The sequence below is a fragment of the Diaporthe citri genome, assembly GCF_014595645.1.
Source record: "Diaporthe citri strain NFHF-8-4 chromosome Unknown scaffold_12, whole genome shotgun sequence".
Taxonomy (NCBI): Eukaryota; Fungi; Ascomycota; class Sordariomycetes; order Diaporthales; family Diaporthaceae; genus Diaporthe; species Diaporthe citri.
Window position 1 is genome coordinate 653,423 of NW_025064857.1, and position 20,769 is coordinate 674,191.

Sequence of the window (20,769 nt, forward strand, 5' to 3'; positions counted from 1 at the left end):
AGCCTTTTCTCGGCGCCAGGTCCAGAATCATTGAAGATTTCTGTCTGGGTCTTGTCACTCTTTTCCTACTAGCATCGCTAGCAGTCCCTCTCTTCATAGTCTCTGACAACCACTCTCTTTTTACGCGATTTAGTATTACACTCCTTCCAACACTTCAAAAGTAATTGTCACTCTCTCCGCAGTCAACACCACTGGCTAGAAACACACTCCCTTAACCTTATACCCCCGAGCGGCACATTTTACACCAATCACACTCCTTTCAACTCGGATTTTCACACCTGCACAAGAGGGGAAAACAACATTGAACGACCATGACGTATCTCGCCGGCGCCATGGCATTCGCCATGGCATGTCAGTTCCGCTTGTCCCTTGCTGCGGGAGAGGCTGCCCTCGAGGCTTGTCCGACCACTGAGACCGGCTTCAACACCACCAGTGGTATCAACTATAACATCTGCACCGGCACAGACTGGGTCGGCAAATCTGCACAACAGATCAAAATGGTGAACACACTTGAAATGTGTGCTTCACTATGTGCAGAAGACGGCCTGTGCTTGAAGGCTGTCTACGACAGTAGCGGAAAGGTGTGCCACATCAAGTCGAACGATGACGACCTAACCTGGACGGAGAACAAGGACCTCGACACGGTCTACATTAGTAACGAATTCCCCGAGACGACGGATATTGCAACATGTCCATACAACCAAACGACCTATGAGGCAGAGTCAGGGGAACAGTTCTCGATCTGCCCCGGCACAGATCTTCGCGGCAACGACCTGAACGAAATCAAGGACGTTGATAATGCCGTCGACTGCGCCATGCAATGCTCAACCGTTAAGGCTTGTGCCAAAGCCGTCTACGATACCGCGGACCGGGTTTGCCACATCAAAGGCGCTGATGATGAGAACCAGAACACATTGATCTGGTACACCAATAAGAGATATGAGGTCATCCAACGCAAGACTACATACAACCCAGCTACCAAGGGACAGTGGTCTGACCTCATCCGCCTCCCAGTCATCCCTGTTGCCGCCTACATCGTGCCTGCATTCCCTGCGCCCGAGCGGATGCTCTTCTTCTCGTCCTTCAAGGCTTTTGACTTCAGCGGCGCAACAGGGAAGACGCAATTCGGCGACCTGAACCTTGGCACAGGAGAGGTCTCTCAGCGTGAAGTTGCCAACACACACCATGACATGTTCTGCCCTGCCCTCTCGTCGCTGGAGGATGGCCGCATGGTCATCAGCGGAGGTTCCGACGCTGAGGCCGTGAGCATCTACAACCCAGAGACCAATGAGTTCACCCGCGCACCCAACATGACCATCGCTCGTGGTTATCAATCTTCATGTACGCTCTCTGATGGTCGCGTATTTACCATTGGCGGGTCATACTCCGGCGGCAGGGGCGGCAAGAACGGCGAGGTCTACGACGCGGACACCAACGAGTGGACCTACCTGCCTGACGCCGCAGTCGAGGATATGCTGACTGCCGACGAGGGCGGCATCTGGAGACAGGACAACCACGGCTGGCTGTTCGGCTGGAAGAACGGCTCCGTCTTCCAGGCGGGCCCCTCCAAGACTCAGCACTGGTACGGCACCGAAGGCAACGGCTCGGTCCTCGAGGCCGGCACCCGCGACGACGACGACGCCATGTGCGGCATCTGGGCCATCTACGATGCCGTCGCCGGTAAGGTCCTGTCCGCGGTTGGATCCCCCGACTACACGGACAGCGACGCCAACAACCGCGCGCATGTGACCACCATCGGCGAGCCCTGGGAGCCGTCCAAGGTCGAGAGGATGCCAGACCCGGCCTACCCGCGCGGCTTCGCCAACGCCGCCGTGCTGCCCGACGGCACCGTCCTCGTGACGGGCGGCCAGAAGAGGTCCCTCGTCTTCACGGATACCGACGGCATCATGTATCCTGAGCTGTTCGACCCGGTCAAGCAGACCTGGACGCAGATGGCGCGCGAGGCCGTCCCGCGGAACTATCACTCCATCTCCATCCTTCTGCCCGACGCCACCGTCTTCAGTGGCGGCGGTGGTCTCTGCTACTTGGCGTCCATGACGGCCGACGACTCGAACTGTGACCGCACGGTGGACCACCCTGATGGCCAGATCTTCAGCCCGCCGTATCTGTTCAACGAGGACGGCTCGGCGGCTACCCGGCCTACCATCGACACCCTGTCCGCGACCAACGCCACCGCGGGTGCCACCCTCAAGATCGTCGTGCAGAACGAGGAGGTCGCTGAGAACTCGACGCTCGTGCTCATCCGCCTCGGGTCTGTGACACACTCGATCAACACCGACCAGCGTCGTGTGCCTCTCGTCGACGTCACCGTCACGGGAACGCAGATGGCTGGGGACGTCGCTGCGGACGGCAGCCTGACGAACCCGACGCCTGTCGGCACCGAGTACACGGTCGTCCTGCCTGAAGACTATGGCATCCTGCTCCCCGGGTTCTACTACCTGTTTGCTGTGTCTGCGAATGGAGTGCCGAGTGCGGCTAAGACATTGCAAATTACTTTGTAATCTTTCCTGTTCATGATTAACTGCATGTAGAAGCGTGTGCTTTGAATGTTATAGTTAGACTTTATTAGACATTAATTCAGAGTTAAATGAAAACAATCGCTTTCAAGGCACTCATCGTATTTTGACGTTGGCGCTAATACATGGGTCCGTCTTGAAGCACAGGATCACGTTGGGTGGGGCTCTGTTGCCTGGAAAATTGTCCTGTATCGACGGGTTACCCAAGCTCTCAACGTCGCCCACATTAAATACCACTGGCCCTCCCCTTTCTGAGTGAGCATACCTCAACCACTCACCAACTCTTGAAGGTCGATCAGACAGTTTCGATGAGATCTTCCCTTGAGTCACCGACCTTCCGGTGGAAGCGCGACCCATGGGTTACGACACCCCCTCCCAAGTCAATCGAGACAAACACCGCCGCCCAAGCCCTTTGATGTTGCACATCAAGCGGCTTTCAAGCGGGCCATTTCAAACGTGCCTGCCACTGACCTGGCCGAGATCACCTTCGCCCAGCTTGTCGACGGCTTGCCGGTGTGGGATGTGGCCATTGACCAGTCCGAGCACACACACGCACGAGAGGAGCCCGTATACAACCACAAGGAGCTACGTGTTGAAGCGATAGAGAAGACCCGGGCGCTACGTGGAGCATTTGATCCTCTGTCCATGGAAACCAGAACAGAGGCAAGATTGGCCGCTCGGCGAACTCACCACACGCACAACCGCTTCGTCTAATGCTGGCTTCTAGGCCCTGGAACGGTACCAGTCCACAACTGCCGCGTCCGAGGCATCGAAGTTTGCACTTGTTGAACTCGTTGCCGTGGCTGTGCACGCACTTGCCGTTCAGGTGTTCAGGGAAGTCGATGGCGGCTTTCATAAACACCACAAGTACCCCGACGATAAGTATTATGACGAGAAGCCAGTTCGCAGAAAGAGAAAACCAACGCCCTTTCTCCTATGGCTCACCTTCGATGAACCCGAGCAATTTCTCGATGGCGTGGCGGATGTCGCGGCATACTGGGCCGAGCACAAGTCTGGGAAAGAGGTTTGGTTCTCCGAGTGTGTGATGCTTTCTTTCAAATCTAACAATCTACAGCAAAATGGGGTATGGTTCCACAGTCACCGGCGTCATGTGACGATGAATGTATATGCGCTGCGACAAGACCAGCTTGTGTCTCTGGCGTATTTCCTTGAGTCGGAACCCGCCGTGGCATCGTCATCCTGCCCACTACCGATCTTGGCAAATAGGGAGAACGTCCGTCGGGATTCCAGACTTTCAATGCCAAAGTATAAGATCTATCGGGACCCCTGGGAACGAAAAATGATGTACGGATCTTACAGACTGTACGAGCATAACACGCGTGATTGCAGACTTTACGACGTGGACCCGATCGAGCGACCGGGATGGAATAATCGGATGGATTCGGATTCGGATTGATAGAAAACATTTAACGACCGGGTTTTAGGCAAATTCCAACATTAGCAAGTCTGTAGCGTTTGAAAGCTATTAGTCATAATACAATAGTAGGAGATAGCCAGATGCTTTATCAGCCATATTCGCAATGAGACCTAACAGTACAAGGTGCGGCTCGTGAGTCCCGAGCGTCTTTGTTATATCCATTGTCCCAGACTATACTAAGAAGCTGCAGCAGCTGTATTATAAGTTCAATCGGGATTTTGTAAGACAATGAGAAGCATTGGATTCGAAGAGTTTTGTAGAAGTGAACAACGATAAAAAGATGGTCATTTGAAAGGAATCTTAGATGCCCTTCAACATACAGTTCTATATGAATAAATAAGATCTCCGGAACTGCCAGGACTGAATATTTTCCTTTACATATGCAACCAACCTTCGAGGGACCACATACATACAACTTGAACATTAAGAGAGGCAGATATAGCAAGACCCAATTGCTTTTGCTAAGCGGAACTTTACACCTCTATCAACATGGCTGACCCCACTTTGCTACGTATACAGCACCGGCTCGCAACCATGTTAAATGAGCTTTCAAATCCCTGGACAGATCCGATGTACTTTTACGAAGATGTTTCAGATGCAGTTGTGTTCTTTCTGGAAGACTATTGCTTTTGCTCACCTATATTCTGGTTCCTCTACTACATCTTTATCGTCTATTACGCTCTAAAGACTGCTCTGTACCTCCGACGCGACTACCTTCGCTTTCTGAGTTTAGGGCGCGGAGGCCGACCTTCGACCGTCAGAGGATGGCTACAAAATAAGCTATACAAATTTCTTCTCATGGATATAATCGGTGTGGACATTTTGTCGACGCCATTTGTCGACCCTCTGTTGGAGCCATACAATGGAGGTCTATACACCTTCGCCATTCCTCAGCGTCTCGGTGATCGCCCGGAAATAATCGGTGTGGGTCCCATGCGCCAGAGAACCGACGCAATTCCCGGTGCAGAGCGATGGATAAGAAACCTTTTTGTAGAGGTGGGTCTTACGGATCCGGAAGTGTTCAGATACCAAACCAGCTATCTCACGGGCCTTCCGGCACTCACGCGCAACCTGCCAGAGGCGCCACCGAATGGCACCCCCGGCGCTGTGACCGAGTGGGGTGGCGAGATTGCCCATGTCCGTCCCGATGGAAGTACCATGATTTGCTTGCACCCCTCTGACGCGGACGAGTTGATTGAGCTTGGCTGGGGCCAGAGGAATCCTCTCGCCGTCATGAACGAGACGTGGCTCTGGAAGTTTTTTCATCACCGGATACTGAGGACCCGTACGCCTCTACCCCACAACATGGTCATTGTCTACGCACCTCGAGACGAGGTGGAGCAGAATGTTTTCAACTGTATCCTGGCCTGTGCATTGTGGTGGGCACATTCCCAGCGCTCCTAGTAAGGGGAACTATAACTGTGCCAGACCTGGCAGACGCTAATTTCTTTTGTGATTTCTGCAATGGATTTGATGATTAGTAGAGCATAAATATTATCGTATGTCAAATACTACTCCGTTGTCTTAAAAAAACCCCTTGTGTGTAAAAGACGGTGGCAAGGAATGATAGCTACCGGCACACAGACATTCAGTGAAGGATAATTCCATGTAATTATGCCAGTTGAATTAGTTCATATCACCAGGTTTTAGATGTAGAGACAATAGTGAATGAAAGATACTTGGTGCTGTAGGAATCTGAAGTAGATGACTAGGCGCACAGCGATGGTTAAATAGGGTGGATAACTGCGTACTACTCCGCGAAAATCAGTCTCCTTAGTGCCATGTCTTTGAGATTTTATCCTTGTGCAACGCTCTGGCTTGAGTTGTTGTAGACTAGTCAAAATCAATGCTTAGTCCTATGGGATGCTCAATACACGGATCTGGGAGCCAAGGTGTTTCCAAGGCTATTGAATACCGGAAAACACAGGCCGAATGAGATGTCCTTCAATTGCCGGTAAGAAGCCGATGTGGGTTTTTGGCCACTATTTATCTGGCCAGGCGATACCCGGCATTCACTACTTCGCTTGCATTTACCGCCGCAGCAAACCCTGCGAACGGACCCTTTGCAATGTAGTAACGGTAAAATCCGAGAAGAACACCATCATCGTCCCAAATCACCGAACCACATGTCCCGTCAGGTGGCCGCTCTTTGTCAGGATCTCCTTCCTCCTGGCCCATGTACGCCCAATTGTAGAGGACATACCTCAGTGCATCTTCTGTAGGATGCGAGGATCTCTCCAACTTGATGGAATTCATCACCACAACCCCGTCCATGTTGCCTGTGTAAGGGCTGTTCAAGTAACAGTTCCCGCCCACAATCCTATCCCTTGTTGGATCCTCACCAAAGAGTCTTGTGAATCGTGGGACTTCCCCAGCACTGTTCTCAAAAGTCTCGTTCGTGAAGATAATGTCCTGTTCCAACTGCACCAAGCTGACATCAGTGAACGAGATTTCTTGAACAGCTTTGCCGAGCAGCTTCTGCATTCCCTGAGACGCAATCTGCCAAACACGTTCGTTGACCCCTATTCCGTGCGAAGCTGCAGTCATGAACCGGTCGCCTGCTGAATTCTCGACCTGGACGCCGGAAGTTGTGGAGAACCATGCTGGGTGCGCGTTGTCTTTGAATGTCTGGCTGCAGATGATAACACCAGGTCTCAGTACATCGTACGGGGTATCATCGATTATGCCCTCCGTTGGACGCGGATTGATGAGTCTCTTTGCTGGTAGATCCGCCCATTGCGGTCGCCCTAGCTCCTCGTCTCGCATGTATCCCACCAAACGATTGGCAATCCGGGCAGGTAACTGATCACGAATAGCGTTCAAAGAGACTTCGTTCGCGAGAATGGCGTAGAATGTTTCATCTTTTGTGCACATGAACTCCAGGAGACGAACTCCGGGGAGATTCTTCTGAAATAACTCGTTGACCTCTCGAACCAAGTTCCTGAGAACTATGCTAGATGACAGGTCCTGCTCGGCGAAGTGGGAGCAAATCTGGATGTTGGATGCCACCAATTTTTGTTTAGGGAATAATGGACCACGTCCTTCTGTGCCATCAGTGATAGTGACAGGAACACCCCCAACGGTCAAAGGCCACGGCTTCTCGGGAAGCTTCTCGACTTGGAAAAGCAGAACTGAACGCTGTCGGCCCTCAGCGACATTGAGTGTGCCGGGAAAGACGTTGTAGAGCACGGGTCGGATATCTTCATGGTCCAGTGAAATTGTACGGTCTCTCAGGTCGAATGGTAGTAGGACATGTCTTCCAATGTTTTGATGAGGTGTAGGCGCAGCAAGCGGATGAGCATGCAAATTTTGTATGGCATCCACAGTGGCAGCACCTTGAGGAAACAGTTGTCTCGGTGCGAAGTATGGCTGAGTTGGAAGAGCGCCGCCTAGAAATAGGTTCCATGGCTTCTTCCTCGGGGTGGTTAGAATGAGTGAGTGCTTGGATGATGATGCCTCGGCAGACGGTGTGATCTGACGCCGCCTCGCAGGAGTCGAGCGAGCCGAGCGGATGGGAGAGACTGCAACTGCAACAACAGGAGACGCCATTTTGACGGCAGTGAAAGTCGCAAGAAGTCGTGGAGGTTTGTGTGGTAACGTCGCAGAAGTATTTTGGTCGCAATGGGCAGCGTTTTGTATTCCAAGTTGTGAGGTCCGAAGACTCGGTCCCCTATGACTCCCTGCTTGACTGGAGCCGAAGGAATCAGTTGCGTGACTCGCTGAACTGAGTGACTGAGTCTTTGAGCTGAAGTGACGGAGCTTTTGTACAGCATTCGAGCTAGTCCCATACAGAGGTATACAGACTCACAAGAGCGTCGCGCTACGCATGTCCGTCAAGGGATTTCATTGGTTAGCGACTTTTAGTAGTGGAGCATGTTACGCCAGGACCGAGTTGGCTAGCGGCTAATGGGCTTGGGCCAACCTCTAACAGATGTCACCCATTGACTAGCGTGGCATCAAACAAGGGACCATCCACACGGGTTCTCTGAGTCACAGTGCCTGACCAAACAATTGAGTAGAATCACATAAATTGCTATATAAGCTCATGACCCTCGTCTTTCCCGCTCAAATGTGCCATTAGATTTTTGCAACCATCACATCCGTCTCTGACAACCACAAAAAATACTAACCAGCAACGCTCATCTTATCAGGCAGCATTCCTCAGATTCTCCTCAACACATCAACCCTCATTTCAAAATGATTTCTTCCGATACTCATCAACGGAATGGCGGTTTCCCAAGAAGCGAACGAAGAACACGCTGGGGCTCAGAAACCCCGACTGCAGAACTCAATGGTCTCAAGACTGCCATTACCACAGCCATGACACCCGAACAGCTCGATGCCTACATCCTCCACTTCCGAATCGAGGAGATCGGCCGAGAGGCCCGTTCTGCTGACCTCACACAGCGAACTGACTCATCAAGATCGCCATCGCCGCCACCGGTGTACGACTCGTCGGGCCGCCGCATAAACACCCGCCAGCAACGCTACCGCCGACGACTGGAGGACGAACGCCAAGCGCTGGTTGGTTTCGCCATCAACACCATCCCGCGCTACGAAGCCTCTCGCAACTTCCGTGGTTTTCAGCGCCAGTTAGTCACTGAGAAGGTCTACATCCCGGTAAAAGACTTTCCCCACGTCAACTTCATCGGCCAGATTCTCGGACCACGCGGCCGGAGCCTCACCGACATGAACAACCAGTCCGGCGCCAACATCGCCATCCGAGGCAAAGGCTCAGTCAAGGAAGGCAGAGCAACCCATTCGCGTACCCACAGGAAAGCTAGTATTGAAACTACTGACGACCAACAGGAACCGCTCCATTGTCTTATCAGAGCTGAGACACAGGAGAAAGTGAACCACGCCAAGAAGCTCGTCAACGAGGTCATCGAGGCTGCCGCCTCCGCCCCTGAGGACCAGAACCAGCGGAAGCGAGACCAGCTTCGCCAGTTGGCTGTCATAAATGGGACATTCCGCAACGACGAGCACCAGGTCTGCGATAACTGTGGCCAAACTGGTCACCGGCATTACTTCTGCACGATACCTGCAAGGTTCGTAGCCGGTGTCACTTGTTACTCTTGCAAGAACGCCGGGCACATTGCTCGTGATTGTCCACAAAAGGGCACAGGGTCAGGAAAAGTGCCTCCATGGAGGAAGGACAGGATGGCTCGGCAGCCAGAGGCCACCGGTCACGATGTTGAATTCGAACAGCTCATGTTAGAGATTGGCAAATAGGCGGTGTGACATGCTAACCACAACAGATCGCTGATTGCAATACGATTTACTAACCTTTGAAAAACAGCCTAGGTCATAAAAATTGCTACATCAATATGTCAATACTAGTAGAGATGCCGTATCGTCATTATGTGACGTGCTGCTGTCACGTGCGTCATTTGTGAGGTCTCCTACGCGGTCGATGTCGGGAGGTGGCTGCGCCTCTCGTGGCTGTGTGCTTCAAGCTCGACACCCCGGGCTAGACCCACCTAACCCCTGGCTGCTCCTCTGTTTTTCCCTCACCGTCAAATCCCAGGGGCTCTTTCTAGGGTTACATTGAGGCAACCGTTTGATGATCCCTGGAACCCGTCCTATCGTAGTGGGTCTTCTGTCCTCGTTCAGCTGTCTTGAACAGATCGTCTGTGTTGCCAACCTGCATTATTTAGCCACGGCCGAGACAGACTATCTGACTTCTGATTTTGTAACTCACACTCACCCTCAGATCCCAATTGACCTATCAACATATAATCTTCACATTCTCTACAATTGCTTCCCACAAAGAATCCCGACTACCACTCTCTATCTACTTTGCTCTTAATTCCCCCACCATGGTTTCCACCACCGCGAACCCCGACTCGGAGCTCTTCTGCACCGTGTCTTCGACCCAGAAAGTGCCCGAACGTCACCCATCCACATTGATTCCCGGTGGACATACATCCCCGTTGAGGCACCCAACTGTTCTCCGACCCGGCGCTGGTAACCATCACGCCCGGAAATCAAGCTCGGAAGCACCCCAGACATCAGCCCAGCACCACCAGCGTACTCCGTCCTCAACACCAAAACCTGCGTACAAGGCATATTCGCCCCCAGCAACACCACAAGATCCTCGTGCATCGGTAGTAGCCGACGAGATCGAAGGGTTCTTTACCGCGCTCGATATCCAGCCCCTCCACATCAAGAAGCAAGACACCATCTCCAGCCCGTCAGCTGAGGGCTCCGGAAGAGAGTCACCTATCCAGCGAGTCGCCTCCCCGCCGCTCCCGCCAAAGGTCAAGCTCGAAGACCCACAACCGTTGTCTCCCCCGGCCGAGATCTCCCCGTCATCGGAGCCTGAGGCACAAGTGCACGAGGCAGAGTCTGATTCCGATCAGCCTCCTGCGTACGAGGAATCCGAGCGCGTGCAGCCTCCCCCGGAGAAGCCAGCCGCCACCGAGACTCAGGAGCCCGAGGAGCCAGTTAGCAGTCCTAGCCTCGCAGGCAGTGCGGCTATATCCGCCGCGAAAGTCGGCGGTTCAGTTGCGGGAGTCGACACCGACGAGGCCGCGGCCAAAGACACGACGGACGAGGCCGAACCAGACAAGCAGACCAGCAACGAGGAGAGCACATCAGAAGAGGCTGCACCCGCCGCCGAGGCCGCGAGCCCAACAGAGGCCGCATCCCCACCACCTCTGCCCCCGCGCCCGGCACCGGCAGCCGCGTCCACCTCCACAACGCCCCAGCCAGACACCGCCGCCCAGATGCCCGGCGCGTTCCCGCCACCGCCACGCCGGAGCCCATCCCCCAAGGGCCACTCATCCTCGTCCGCGAAGATGACCTACGTCCCCGGCGCCGCAGCGACGTCCGCCACCGCAGTCGGGGCGGCGGTTGCGATCCCGTCGTCGGACTTTGCGCACGGGGGTCTCTCTCACGCCCGCAAGGCGCTGGGCGAGCGCGCCCGGCACCTCTACGACAAGGCCAAGGAGCACCACGAGGCGAGGAAGGGGTCTGCGACGCGGGGCGGGCTCGAGGAGGGCAAGGAGAGGAGCGTGTTGGTCGTCGCGCCGATCGCGTGAGGGTGGGGGCTTGGGAGGTGAGTCCTGACTCCTGAGTTGGTCTGGGTGCGGGTGGAGATTGATGGAGGCGGCGTTGTTGCCATTTATTTAGCGTGAAATTATAGTATAATACCCTAATATGATACCTCAAGAAGACTTGCTGTCCTTCAAAGTGAATCTCCAAACTTCATGCAGAGAAATCTACTTGGGTACCTTGCTTCTTGACAAGAACAGTTCATCATACGATCTGGGTTGGCGTGAAGCGAGTCTCTGATGGTCATCTTAGTTATCAGGCAAGTTTAATGTCAGTACGCTGTCCAATGTCTTCGATACCAATTTAAGGCTCACTATGTGATGAGCCAGGGATGTTTCCAGCTGGAGCCATAGCGGACTACAAAGTTTGCTATTTATGTATCATGCTATCGCGCTTCGCCCAAGATTTCACAGCTTGAATTGTGGCTAAAAGAGCTCTAAATTGTTTACCAAACAACTTCACTGGGTTGACAAGGGCAGTGGCTCGTTGCGAGCCTTGTTTTCTCTTGGTGTTACCGATATCGTTCCCTGGCGTCTGTTTCTCTGCTGTGGCTGCTTGAAAGTAACTAGAAAGGGGAGTTAACGACGAGAGTCAATCTCAGTTCTTGAACACATAGACGCCTGAGAACGGGGATGCGGGTGCATCGTTCGAATTTGTTCGGAATCAGGGACCTGCCAGTGATGGTTGACAAGCGACCTGTCGTCCTATGGAGAAGCCGTCATGTAGCCCGAATCCAGAAATCACCAACCATGGATGATGGCATTGTCTGTTTACATTAGCATGGCCAGTCTTACACCCTGGCCCTGGTCCTAATTCCATAGAGGTTTTATGCGGCATGGGAGTGATGCTCAGAAGCTTAGCGCTCTGCCACACCTGCTCTAGTGCTGACACTGGACGGCCGGGTACCTGTAAATGCATCTAAATGTTGGACGAATGTTGTGTTTCAATCCGGCCTAGGCACTATTGGCTGTGTTTAAAACTGCACAATGGTGTCGTCAAACTCGAAGAATTCGGCAACATAAGCGATTCCCCATCCATGAGATTCCACGCTGTTGCATGGCTCGCTGACGTCATGCTTTTAGTGCACGATGGCATCAACTCTAAATTCTCCAAGCTGACAAATCGTCACACGAGTCGGGCATAAAACCTTCACCAGCTAGTCGACCCCTGCCGTGTCTTGCCTCGACTGTGTGAGACCTCAACCACACAACCACAATCCCTATACAGACCAATTCCTCTCTCAAATAACACGTTTCGTCAATCGCTCTCAAAAAAAAAAAAAAAAATGGGCGTCCCCGCTACTTTCAAAGCTGCCGTCGTGCCCGAGCCTGGTGCCCAGCACACAGTCCAAGACCGCTCCCTGCCGGCGCTCGAGGCCGGCGAGGTCGCCATCAAGGTCACGGCCACCGCGATCAACCCGGTCGACTGGAAGATCCGTGACTACAAGGTCTTCATCAAGGACTACCCGGCCGTCCTGGGAAGCGACGCAGCAGGCGAGATCGCCGCCGTGGGATCGGGCGTGACCAACTTCAAGGAGGGGGACCGCGTCTTCTTCCAGGGCATCATCGGCAAATACGACTCGTCCACCTTCCAGCAGTACGTCAAGCTGCCCGCGGAGCTCGCGGGCAAGACGCCCAAGAACATCTCGGACGACGAGGCCGGCGGCATCTCGCTCGCCACCGTCGCCGCCCTGACGGGCTTCTACGACAAGAGCGGGCACGGGCTGCCGGCCCCCTGGGCCGAGGGCGGCGAGCAGGCCGGCAAGGGCAAGGGCATCGTGATCCTGGGAGGCAGCTCCTCGGTGGGCCAGTACGCGATCCAGCTGGCCAAGCTCTCGGGCTTCGAGAGGGTCGTCACCAACGCGAGCGCCAAGCACCTGGACCACCTCAAGGCCCTGGGCGCCGACGTCGTCCTCGACCGCGCGTCGCAGAACAGCGAGGAGGACTTCAAGGCCGCGCTGGGCGGCGTGCCGCTCGCCTTTGTGTTCGACTCCATCTCGGAGAAGGACACCCAGATCCAGGGCGTCAAGATCCTCGCGGCCACAAAGACCGAGAACAGCCACGTGATCACCGTCCAGGGCGTCAACGCTGAGGCTGCCGAGCTGGGCCAGTCGCTCGAGCCCAAGTCGGCCGTCAAGCAGGTCTTGGGTCTTGGTAGCGCTCCTCACCTGCGCTACCTCAGCGAGCCTCTGATGAAGCACCTTGGTGGTGAGGATGGGTATATCGCCAAGGGCCGGTTTGTGCCGAACAGGCCTGCTGTGGTGAGCGGTGGCCTGGCTAACATCGAGGAGGCGCTGGCGAAGAACAAGAAGGGCGTGTCTGGAGAGAAGGTCGTTATCCGCCCTTTTGATGCTTAAGCTCTTCGTATGGGGTCAACCGGATAATTGGATGTACTGGTTGTCGGTACTAGTCTACATGAGCAGCTTGTACGGAGGAGGTGTTCTTGCATCATCGATATGTGACACACTCCAGCATATTTAGGACGACGGCATCGGGTTCCGACCAATACTGCTGCAGAGCTTCGGGAGGACAAAATTGCACGGCAGAACAAGTCAAAATGTGCTGCATCTAGGAATTAAAAAGCGAATCTTTGAATAGTCCAGTTACTCTTGCACATTGACTGACTCGTGTCAAGGCTTCCCGCCCGAATGGGAATCACTCAGCAAGAATTACCTAGGTAGTGATACAGCAGATGGCGTCGCCCCGGCCTAGTGTGAATGAGGTGGAACTCTCTCGAGGCCAGCAACAGGGCAAAATGGCCTAGAAAGATGGCCGCGGCCCGGGAGGGCAAGACCGTCAGCACCTTGGCAACAGCGGGGTCCCGGATTACAGTGGCCCCTGAGACCTCGTGTTGCACCTCTGGCCGGATGACTGAGAGACAACGTGGAGTTGCGTCCATGAAGTTGTCCGCTGTGACTTCTGCTCACGAGTTATGAAAAAGCTTATTCTGCAAATCGTCGGCCTCACCGTCATCGGCGAGTGCAGCTGAGTGTGGCAGAGCCTCCGACAATGTCGCATCTGCTTCGCTGGCCGGATCTGCAGGTCGGCCGCATCGCCCTGGGGCTTGTAGGCAGCGAAGCGGGCTGTGGTCGGTTTGGCGGGCTACCTGCATGCACGCTCATGCAGGCAGAATGTGGCTTTGTCCTATAAGAGCCAACGGCGAGCCACCCCTGGACCGAGACGGAATTTTCGGGCAACGTCACCTCATCGGACCCGTTGGAACCGTCAATCAGGCTCCTGCGACCCCTCGGTAGATATATCAAGGGTTCCCGATACATCTGGTAAAGGGGAACCGGAGTTGTCATCGATAAATTTGACGACCAAGACAAGGACAGCGAAAATGACAGCCAAACTGCTGGAGATCCCCGCCGAAATCCTGGCGTGCATCGCGGATGAGCTGGACATTGAGAACTATGGCAACCTCCGCCTTGCCAACAGGCAGACACACGACTACACATTCCCATATTTCGCCAAGAAGTTCTTTGGCCGCAGGAAATTCTTCCGCGGCTACCTCAGCCTGAGCACATTACTAGCCATCTCCCAGTCGCGCCTGAGCCCCTACCTGGAGACCCTGGTCCTCGGCACAGAGCTGCTGGAGTTCGGCGCCCCGGGCGACGCACCAAATGTCTCCAAGGAGGCCTACTACAAGGCATATGCCGATCAGACGAGCATGTTGGCCTCCGGGTGGGACCGCGACACACTGATCGACGCCCTGCGGAATCTACCCAACCTCAAGGGCGTGAGCGTCGAGTCCTTTGACGACCGTGAGATCTGGGACTTTGACGAGAACCTGCCGAACTCAGTCATCGACGGCGGGTACGGCCTCAAGACCCTGCTTAGGAGCCTAGGCTACGAGGCAGGCAGGCCGCCGAACCAGGCCTCGCCGGTCACCCAGTGGGTCACGGCGGTCCAGACGCTACTGGGCGCCGTGGCGAAGGCGGGTGCGAAGCCCAAGAGCTTCAGCATCACGGGGAAGTCGGTCAACAAGTCCTACATGCCCGCCGAGGCCCTGGGTGTTGACGACGACGCGTTCAACATCCCCGCGTTCTTGGAGCAGTCCCTGCTGCCGGTCATCGAGGGGCTGGAGGAGCTTGACTTCGAGGTGTACAACCGGATGCTGTACCCCTCGCCCGAAGACAGTACGACTTGCCGGACTTGCCACCTCCGTCGGTTCCTAGGCCTGCCGAAGAATCTGCAGAAGCTTCGGATCGCGCGTCTAACGGCCGGCATGACGGCCCTCGAGAATCCCGAAGTGAGGGGCGGGTTCTGGACATGGCTGGGGTGGAGTCCAAAGGGCAAGGGCAAGGCGGTGGCCGAAGACAACGCCGAGAACGAGGACAGCATTGGAGAAAACATCCAGTGGCAGTGGGACACGATCCCAGCAAGCAGCACAAACCCCCTCGTCTCCCCGCAGCCAATCTCCCTCCCGCACCTGCGCGAGCTCCACCTCGCCAGCGAGGACATCCTCTCCTCAAACCTGACCCGCCTGCTGAACAAGGTCGCACCCACGCTGGTGAAGCTCGACCTGCACGAGCTGAACCTGCGCGACCGCGTCGCCGAGATCGAGGCGGTGCCGGACAACAACAACGACGACGACGACGAGCCCGCCGACGAGGTGCGCGCCGAGGTCGACCTGTGGATCGGCCTGTGCGGGGAGCTGGCCGCGATGCCGCTCGACGAGCTGCGCGAGGTCAACATCTCCGGGTTCGGCGGGCTGGGCAGCTGGCACCTCAACAAGTTCGGCGACGGGGTCGCCGCGGCGCCCGGCTCGGTGTACTTCCGGGTGCTGAGGATCGTCGGGGAGGACACGTACGAGAGCCAGGCCGAGTTCTCGTACAGGGGGCCCAACGTGCGGGAGGCGCTGGGCCACCTGGCGGATGATCTGCGGGCTGCTGTCAGGGACGGGCGGCACGTGTTTGTGTCGGAGCCTTCGAGGAGGAGGAATAGCTTCTGATGTTTTAAAATGGGGTTTGTTCTTGGAGATTTATTTGGGTAGTATTGAACGAGGACCACGATGTTACGATAATGCCCCAGGAGACCCATGCTGAGATGTCAACTTTGGATACTTTTCGTGGTTACACTATACAATCAAGTTGACAGCTACCACATCCCATGCTACAAAAATGCCACATTAAACAAATCTATATGCCAGTCAATATCATCGCGATTTGTCTGATCAAATCTGGGAGTGGGCTTCTCCAAGTACACATGCAAGTAGCGTATCGTAAGATCTGTGATTCAGTAATGTATTGTATTCTTCGTCACTAATTTTGACCCATTTTTCATGCAACTTCGCGCCCTTTATTCAATTTCGGATAGGGTGTCTGAAGGTCGGGGTTCTTTCATGTGCCGCGTTGCTTTGTGCGCGGGCCGCTTTCAGCATGGACAGCATGGACCGGCGCTCCTTCCGTTCTGAGTTTGATGTGATCCAAATATTCTTACCGCGGGAATTCGAAGGGACGGGAATTAAGTCTGTTCATCTCGGTCTGTTTCCTAGGACAGCCATCGATTGCGATCAATCCAGCTAATCCATGTGACAACTGCACACCTAGGGCGCACCGACTCTGGTCCGATAGATATTTCGTTAGCATCGGTGATGCCCACACGATCGGCGAAAGCAGCCCAGCTGGGTATAAATTCCCCCGTGGGTGGACTATCACCTTCGAGTCCCAGTAGAAGTCGAAGAAGCTCCCCCCTGGCTGGTCAATCAACTTCGAGTCCCCGTAGAAATCGCAGACCTTCCCCCCTGGATGGTCCATCAACTTCGAGTCCCAGTAGAAATCGAGTCTTTTCAGACATCGATCTTGAAGAGGAGCTTGCACATCCTACGAAGGAAAATTACAATGCCGTCCGCATCGCACTCATAAAAACTCGAGCGCTTTCAGAGCATCGAAATATCGAGTTAGAAAAAACAAAAGCAAAGCTAGCGGAGAAGAATGATGAATTGAAACGATGCAGTGAGGCACACGTGGACCGGGACAGAATACAAGAGCTAGAGGCGACAGTTAACGAATTGAAAAGGAAAGAAGGAGAGAGGAGGAATACAGAAGGGTCTGTCGAGCCTGGGCCTGGGGAGGAGGTGGGCACGGAAGATGAGGAGCCCACAACAGTTGGAGGCATAATGCTGAAGAGCTTGAGATCCACCATTCACGAATTCGCAACAAACTACTTTGGCGACAAGCTTGAGAAACGCCCGGTGGCCGTGCCTGGGGCAGGCTGGGCTGCGCAATTTATGGAGGCCACCACGCCGGGAGAGAAGACATACATGAGCTATCTTCGGTCACGGTGGAGGTGCCCAATGATAATCGAGGCATTCGTTTGGAGGTTTCTATGTGGAACGATCTTCGATTCTGCCCCGTGGAGCGGAAGTGAGGAGATCCGCTCCCACGTGGGAGGACTTCAGAAGATCTTCAGCGAATGCAGGTGAATCCCGGAATTATGAATGTTTCTGGAATGGACACTAAGAATGTTGTCAACAGTCTACAGTTCGCCGAGCTCTGAACCTGAACAGGTGAGGAAATATCAGAATTGGAAATGGAAGACGACCAAACTGGTACTAGGGCTCCTCGAGGCCGGCACCGTCGCGCACGCAGAACAGCATCGTACGCAGCTGGAACGACATTTTGCGCAGCAAATGAGCGAGGTCATCACCCCATTCATGAGGTCAAGCCCCGATGGCCACGAGGATGCTCTGGTCGAGATCATCCATGAGGCCGTCGAATTCGACAAAGTGCTCAGCCAGATAGTGCCTCGATTCACGTGGGTCTTTAGCCCAGGACCCATCGAATCTCCGTTCGACTTCAGCCTGGAGCAAGAAGGCATCATGAAGCTCCACGCGGGGGAGGAAGCCTCCAAGAAGCTTGCAAGGGGGACCAGAACCAGGGTCTACCTGGTGGTAGCTCCTGGTCTGACGAGCCGGGGGGCAGATGACGGCTCACCGAGGACCCTCGAAGCAGAGAATTGGTTAAGCCCGATGGAAGTCACGTGTGTAAAACCTAAGCGGCAGCGGTTCAGTGCGGCTGAGGATAGCTCGGACACTATGAATACTAACAGTCCTCTGCCTCCTTGAGAGAAAGTATTGACGGACTTGCTTTTACGTTGTGTATGTCTCCGACATGCCTGTATATGGATTTGACTCTATTCTTGTTTTACTGGTTCCGCTCAGCACCTGCTCCATGTAAGAACACTTGATGTGATTTTTGGAAGAGGGTAGAGCAATCTGAAAGTTATGTGTGACAACAACAGCAAGTGGAAGTCATGACGCGTGATTGAATTCGGTCTGGTCGGTGCATTCATCCTGAACATAGATCATGAAGCTCGTGCGATAACGACTGTCAGGCAAGAGTCAACTGCCACGGTCAGGGGCTTGGAATGATGCACCGTACTCCGAACCGTCAACCTAGGCACGGAAGCCGATTGGAAGAGACTGGATGCAAGCGCTTACGATTACACCCTAACAGTTGAACTCTCGCAACATCTCCAACTAATCGAGTACCCATGTATCCCCTCATTTTTCTGAGGTACTTCCTGCCCTGATTTCGGCAAGTGCAAGGATCTGCAGCAAAGTGAACAAGAAGCAAACAAATCCTCGACAGAGCACACAACGTTTCTCGCCATGGCTGGCATCGAAAACCCAAAGCCCCAATACGATGCATTTGCGACCTCATACGACCTGGTCTGGACGACCCCCGCCGTGAAACCCCTCCTCCCGCTGTTGAGGTCAACCATCAGCTCCTTCGGCCCATTGGACGGCTCGTCCGTTTTAGATCTCGCCTGCGGCACAGGAATCGGCCTGCGACTTGCAGGCTCTCTCGGCGCCACCAAGCTGGTCGGAGTCGACATCTCCCCTCAGATGCTCGGGATAGCCAAGACGACAACCCCGGGCGCCGCTTTCCACACGGCGGACTGCAGCAAGCCCTTGGGCGGGCTCGGACTAGAACCTGGGAGCTACGATGTAGTGCTTGGTTTCTGGCTGCTGAACCAGTGTCCCTCATCCACCGAGATGCGCGGGATGTGGGAAAATGTTGCGACATTCCTCAAGTCTGGGGGCAGATTCGTGGGCGTCATTGAGAATCACGACATTGTGCACCCCATTGGTGTGCAGAGCTTCAAGTACGGCGCTCAGGAGACGAACGTCACGGAACTCGAGAACGGCCAGGGCTGGACTGACCACGTTGAGTTTCTGACGGAACCCAAAGTTGAACTCGATGGGTTCAGGTTGAGGAAGGGGATTCTGGAGTCGGAGGCCAAGAACGCTGGGATGGGTGAGATTTTCTACCATGCTCCGGTAATGGAGCACGTTAAAGAGACAGGCACTGCTGGAAACGAGGAGGGCGAAGAAGGAGAATGGTGGGATGACCTGTTGAATGAGCCCCCGAACTTTGTCATTGTGGCCCAGAAGCTCTGAGCCGCGTTTCGCACACGCTCCTTGAGCTCGATGTAGTACATACACAAAGCTACGATAATTCGCGAGTTTCCTGCCAATTCCTGTTACCGCTGCCATCACGTAGTCTGGAATGACCGAAGTGATCACCAGCGTTATTTAAACAGGATCCTTGATCTGAGCCACAGATCATCGTGACTGAAATGCATTTGCGATTGATTACACCATTAACTCAAACGCAAATCTCGGTACCTCACAAGTCGACCTTCTTCCTTTTTCCTTTTTATTCTTCAAATTTTACCTTGTAGTTGTGATGACGCGAAATCCTGCGGCATAGTTCCCCTGCACCAAGTCAACTTCCCCTCGTATCCATTGTGTGCTCGAAGCTGCTCTTCATGTTCCAAATCCTATCATATGCCGTTCATGCTGGCCAGGGCCTTTGAAGCTTGAATGGCATTTTATGGACTCATCAGTGCCTTAATTCGTCTTCCTCGTGGTGAACCTGCGAATAGTGCGTTCAAAGTTGGCAGGCAGGTTTGAAGCCTTCCCGGTCACGTAAAGCTCGAGCTCAATCCAACCAATGTGACGGTCAAGATTCGGAGTAACCGACTCAAACTTCTGGGAGAAATACTAGAGAATACGTTAGGGGAGGAATGATGACCACAATCCAGGCGCTCTGGTGCTGCCCCATGCAATACATATCAAAGTGATAGGACAGATGACCTACGTTGGCAGCTCTCTTGAACGTCTTCAGATATTCCTCAAGGGGAGCGGATTGCGGCATGATCTTGGGGAAAATGTCCGAAGATTGACCCAGTGTCACGAGGAAGTCGCTGGTGTACTTCTTCCACTTCACGTATCCTATGCCGAGAGCGAGAGTGTCCTCCTATCGATTGAAGGGTGGCGTGTCTTCAAGGCGTTTGGCGTACGTCATGAGGGTGTAGACCTCAGTTATCATGTCGCCGATGAATTCCTGTCATGACCAAGGACGGTAAAAGAGTCAGTTCAGATTTTTGTCGCGGCTGAAGGGGAGAAGGCCCCAAGAGCTGCTGGGAATTTTGGATGGAGGCGGGACAGATCCTCACCCTGCTCATCTCTGCGGCCGTGTTTTTGTTCAATTGGAGTAACTCCTGCTGCATATTTCGGGAAATAGAGACTAGTCCATTCAAGGCGCCCACCAATTCGACTGGGTCAACACCGGTGCTGTGGCCACTCTGCTCGCTTTGTTGACGCTGCTGGGAGACGGCGAGGCCGCACCCAGCGAGAGGCAGCAAGGACAGGGGGAATTTTGATGGTCTCATAATGCAATATTATTCATCCAAGATGTTGCGTGGACTGCAGGACTACTTCAAATGT

The 20,769-nt window shown here is 54.2% G+C and overlaps 10 protein-coding genes across 10 annotated transcripts; 8 read left to right on the forward strand and 2 right to left on the reverse strand.

Annotated features, from left to right (window-relative positions):
• Positions 1-311: 311 nt before the first annotated feature.
• INS49_004477 (uncharacterized protein) lies at positions 312-2,522 on the forward strand (the record flags this gene model as incomplete). Its single annotated transcript, XM_043165266.1, has 1 exon — positions 312-2,522. One exon carries the CDS (start codon positions 312-314, stop codon positions 2,520-2,522), a length of 2,211 nt encoding a protein of 736 aa, XP_043017981.1.
• A 1,942-nt stretch (positions 2,523-4,464) lies between these two features.
• Positions 4,465-5,379, forward strand: INS49_004478 (uncharacterized protein; the record flags this gene model as incomplete). The annotated part of the gene is made up of 1 exon (XM_043165267.1): positions 4,465-5,379. One exon carries the CDS (start codon positions 4,465-4,467, stop codon positions 5,377-5,379), a length of 915 nt encoding a protein of 304 aa, XP_043017982.1.
• Positions 5,380-5,961: 582 nt separating this feature from the next.
• Positions 5,962-7,524, reverse strand: INS49_004479 (uncharacterized protein; the record flags this gene model as incomplete). The annotated part of the gene is made up of 1 exon (XM_043165268.1): positions 5,962-7,524. The coding sequence occupies one exon, from the start codon at positions 7,522-7,524 to the stop codon at positions 5,962-5,964; it is 1,563 nt and encodes a 520-aa protein (XP_043017983.1).
• Positions 7,525-8,172: 648 nt separating this feature from the next.
• Positions 8,173-9,207, forward strand: INS49_004480 (uncharacterized protein; the record flags this gene model as incomplete). The annotated part of the gene is made up of 1 exon (XM_043165269.1): positions 8,173-9,207. The coding sequence occupies one exon, from the start codon at positions 8,173-8,175 to the stop codon at positions 9,205-9,207; it is 1,035 nt and encodes a 344-aa protein (XP_043017984.1).
• A 587-nt stretch (positions 9,208-9,794) lies between these two features.
• INS49_004481 (uncharacterized protein) lies at positions 9,795-11,018 on the forward strand (the record flags this gene model as incomplete). Its single annotated transcript, XM_043165270.1, has 1 exon — positions 9,795-11,018. One exon carries the CDS (start codon positions 9,795-9,797, stop codon positions 11,016-11,018), a length of 1,224 nt encoding a protein of 407 aa, XP_043017985.1.
• A 1,298-nt stretch (positions 11,019-12,316) lies between these two features.
• Positions 12,317-13,387, forward strand: INS49_004482 (uncharacterized protein; the record flags this gene model as incomplete). Its single annotated transcript, XM_043165271.1, has 1 exon — positions 12,317-13,387. One exon carries the CDS (start codon positions 12,317-12,319, stop codon positions 13,385-13,387), a length of 1,071 nt encoding a protein of 356 aa, XP_043017986.1.
• A 983-nt stretch (positions 13,388-14,370) lies between these two features.
• On the forward strand, positions 14,371-15,984 carry INS49_004483 (uncharacterized protein; the record flags this gene model as incomplete). Its single annotated transcript, XM_043165272.1, has 1 exon — positions 14,371-15,984. One exon carries the CDS (start codon positions 14,371-14,373, stop codon positions 15,982-15,984), a length of 1,614 nt encoding a protein of 537 aa, XP_043017987.1.
• A 1,463-nt stretch (positions 15,985-17,447) lies between these two features.
• Positions 17,448-18,099, forward strand: INS49_004484 (uncharacterized protein; the record flags this gene model as incomplete). Its single annotated transcript, XM_043165273.1, has 2 exons — positions 17,448-17,453; positions 17,542-18,099. 2 exons carry the CDS (start codon positions 17,448-17,450, stop codon positions 18,097-18,099), a joined length of 564 nt encoding a protein of 187 aa, XP_043017988.1.
• Positions 18,100-18,645: 546 nt separating this feature from the next.
• Positions 18,646-19,437, forward strand: INS49_004485 (uncharacterized protein; the record flags this gene model as incomplete). The annotated part of the gene is made up of 1 exon (XM_043165274.1): positions 18,646-19,437. One exon carries the CDS (start codon positions 18,646-18,648, stop codon positions 19,435-19,437), a length of 792 nt encoding a protein of 263 aa, XP_043017989.1.
• Positions 19,438-19,890: 453 nt separating this feature from the next.
• INS49_004486 (uncharacterized protein) lies at positions 19,891-20,714 on the reverse strand (the record flags this gene model as incomplete). Its single annotated transcript, XM_043165275.1, has 3 exons — positions 19,891-20,043; positions 20,141-20,299; positions 20,499-20,714. 3 exons carry the CDS (start codon positions 20,712-20,714, stop codon positions 19,891-19,893), a joined length of 528 nt encoding a protein of 175 aa, XP_043017990.1.
• Between the last annotated feature and the right edge of the window lie 55 nt (positions 20,715-20,769).